The sequence below is a fragment of the Myotis davidii genome, unplaced genomic scaffold (assembly GCF_000327345.1).
Source record: "Myotis davidii unplaced genomic scaffold, ASM32734v1 scaffold753, whole genome shotgun sequence".
Taxonomy (NCBI): domain Eukaryota; kingdom Metazoa; phylum Chordata; class Mammalia; order Chiroptera; family Vespertilionidae; genus Myotis; species Myotis davidii.
In genome coordinates, this window is record NW_006286231.1 from 2,306,620 (window position 1) to 2,309,880 (window position 3,261).

General features: G+C 41.7%; 1 protein-coding gene across 1 annotated transcript in view; it reads left to right on the forward strand.

Annotated features, from left to right (window-relative positions):
• Positions 1-3,261, forward strand: part of FMNL2 (formin like 2) — a 318,406-nt gene that overhangs the window by 174,058 nt on the left and 141,087 nt on the right. Inside the window, exon 2 of the mRNA XM_015559808.1 lies at positions 2,907-2,990. Within this exon, the coding sequence (XP_015415294.1) occupies positions 2,907-2,990 (84 nt within the window). The remainder of the gene's footprint in view (positions 1-2,906; positions 2,991-3,261) is intronic.

Sequence of the window (3,261 nt, forward strand, 5' to 3'; positions counted from 1 at the left end):
TTGACTCTCTTTCAGCTCTTTGATGCGCCAAGCTGTTTCCTGCCTTAGCGTCTTTTCCTTGTTTTCTTTGCTCTAAATGCTGTCATCCGGGCTTCACCTGGCTCGCTCCTCATTTTTAGGACTCCTGTTAATTATTACTTTTTCTTGGAGGTCTTCCACATCGCCCAATCCACAGTTGCCCTCCCATAATCTTGATCAAGACCCATCCGAGTCTAAGATTCGTTTGCTTTACCTGTATCTCCTCACCGTAACATGATGCTCCAGGGGGACCACATCTGTGTAGTCTCCCACTGTGCCATGTAGCACAGTGCTGTACAGGGGTGGTGCTTCATAACATTTTTTGAATTAAAGACTGTTTCATTAAAATAAAAGTAGACCTAGAAAGGAGACTCTTGGCCTTCTCTTTGCAATAATGACGGGGCCTGCATCTGATTCCTGTAGCAGGGTTTGCACATGGCTTCCCTATGAGTGTCGAGTGTCGAGTAGAGTCCTAACAGGAAGTCAGTTATTTGCTCTTTTGCCTTGCAAAAGAAAAGAAAAAAAAAGCTTGGTGGCATTTTCAGTGTTTGTCTTTGGGAGACTCACAGACTAAGTTTAGGTCCTGGTTTTGCTCCCGTAAAGCTGTCTAATCTTGAGCAAGTTAACCCAGTTCTCCCAGGTCTGTTTCCTCGTGTATAAAATACGGGAAATTACATCTATCCCATGGGCTTGTTATGAAGATTACATGAGATTGTGTGCAAGGTACCTATACTATGGTGGGCACCCTGTAGCTCAGCCATTCTTTTTCTTATTCCCTTTATATCGCAAGAGATTAATAAGGACTCTGAGAAAACTCATTTAATTTACCTCGTAAACTTACTGTACTTATTTAATGCTAAATCATACCCAGGGGCACTCACATGAGGTCAAAATCAGTTTAAGAGGAAGTAATCCATCTCTGGGGTGCAAATAAACAGTGATGGACTGGTTATATAATGGCCAGTAATGTTGGGCTCCCTCAGAAGGATATTTGTGGAATTCACCTTTGCCTTATTCCAGGAGTTTTTTCTTTTTCAACATTATAATATTAAAATAACAAATAAATACAAATAGGTATTTTTTATTCCAGTTCAAGTAGATGTTCTGTGGAGCTGGGCCATGTGAAAATATTTTTCCCATTTTAGTATTTCTATGGAGAAGCCTTGGCAGGCCCATCGAAAACTCTGGAGTCCAAAGCTCTTCTAATTATGTTGTCATAATTTGGGGGTAATTTAAAAATTTAATTTTCTGAAGACAGTTTATTAAATTTAAACGGACTGGATTCGAATTAGTAAGTGGTGTATGTTTACCACCTACTTAGGCATTCCAACCTGGATGCTTGATTGAGTTTAAGGGAAAATTATTGTGTCATATCTACCAAATTATCCAAGGTTAATTCTTTGTCTCTATGAAGTGAGAATAACTCACTGACCTTTGCCGCTATGAAATGTGTTTCACTGAATGACATGAGACAGCACTGTGGCAGGGGAATCGTTTCTCTATAAGCCAAGTCCTCCAGAGAGCCAGGGGCTGAAGCATTACAAGGTTAAGGCCTAGCCCTGGCCGGGTAGCTCAGTTGGTTAGAGTGTCGTCCTGAACACCAAGATTGCTGGTTCAGTCCTCGGTCAGGACACATAGGGGAGTCAACCAGTTGAATGCATAAATAAGTGGAAAAACACATCGGTGTTTCCTTCTCCTCTCTCTTAAGTCAATAAGTAAAAATTGAAAAGAAGATTTTGTAAAAAAAGGTTCAAGACCTATTTGCTCAAATATTGACACAGCCAGGAGCTATGTTGTTTATTATGGGATAAGTAGAGTGTTGACGCAAGGGGGTAGACGTGACAATTAATAGCTGTGAGGCATTCATTGACTACTTGGCTCAGTTGTGTAGAGTGTGGGGACTTTCGGGAGGCCCGGGGAACAGATGTGAATTCCTTCTGGGACTCGCACTGTGCCATGTTCTGTAGCTGAGGATCTCACCTCAAACCCAAGCCAAGTATCTTGAGAATGTGTGGATTGGTTATTTGGGACATTAGGCTAATAACAGGTGAATGTACTAGCACTACAGAAGGTGCGCTGTATTGACACAGGGGAGGCTATATGAGTATTGACGTCTAGACATTTAGCTCATGACCAATTTCTCACGGCAAGTTTGACTTCATAAGCTAATATAGCTAAATTGAGAATTGCAGTTGCTAATGTTAACATATGTCCAGCATAATGTTAGCATCTAATCTCAGAGAGATGACAAAATCAACAACACAAAAAAATCTGGGTGCTCCTCCCCCGCCCCAGGCATCTTACCTTGACCTTTCTTCTAAGCTCCAAGGACTCCTCTTTGGCCTCTGTAAACTGTTTCCTGAGCGCATTTCTTCTACTTTCTAAATGAACTTTCTCTTATATAAAAATTAATTAATTAATTAAAAAACCAAGCTGTTCTTTTACTCATAGATGTTGTCAAAGGGAGTAAAAGTTGATAGTATCTGTCAGTGGTTCTGGTCATTGCATTTTCTTTTGGTGTTTTCTGTTCCGGGTCTGGGGGCTGCAGTGCTTTAAAAATAAATTGGGGCAATATGTTCTCAACAATTCATGACCTTCTGTTGAGAAGAATGGGAGCACTTTCTGTTGAGTAAATGAGAAATAATGCATTTCCTTTGCTCCAGTGCAGACTACCTTGATGTCCAAGCATAGGACTTCAGGGTCTCCCCCTTCCATTGAACTGATTTGATGTTTAAATGACTTCTTCAGGTGTTTCAGTTTGATGAGATGCTAGAAAAGAAATCATAAAAGAACCACAGTAGTGTTCCTTGATCTGCCTATAAGTTACCCATGCGTAGTCTGTTGTGGAATGTGACATATCTCTTTCCTTTTTTTTGGTCTTTTTCCAGAATGCTATGAACCTACCCCCTGACAAAGCCAGGTTACTGCGGCAGTATGACAATGAGAAAAAGTGGGAACTGATTTGTGACCAGGTAAGAAACAATGATGCTTTTATCAAGAAGTAATGAAAGAAGAGATTTCCTCCCTAAATATATTAGACCCTCCCCTTCCCCCCCCCCCCCCCCGCCCCCAGGAGATGCATGGATTTCTGTTTTGTGACTTCTCAGAGCGAGCATGGCTCTGCATCACCTTGATTTCAGACTCGGCCTCCAGATGTGAGAAAGTGAATTTCCGTTGTTTTAAGCCATCCGGTGGGTGGTTGTCACGGCCACCCCAGGCCGCTCCTGGAGGAGCCTGAGTCTC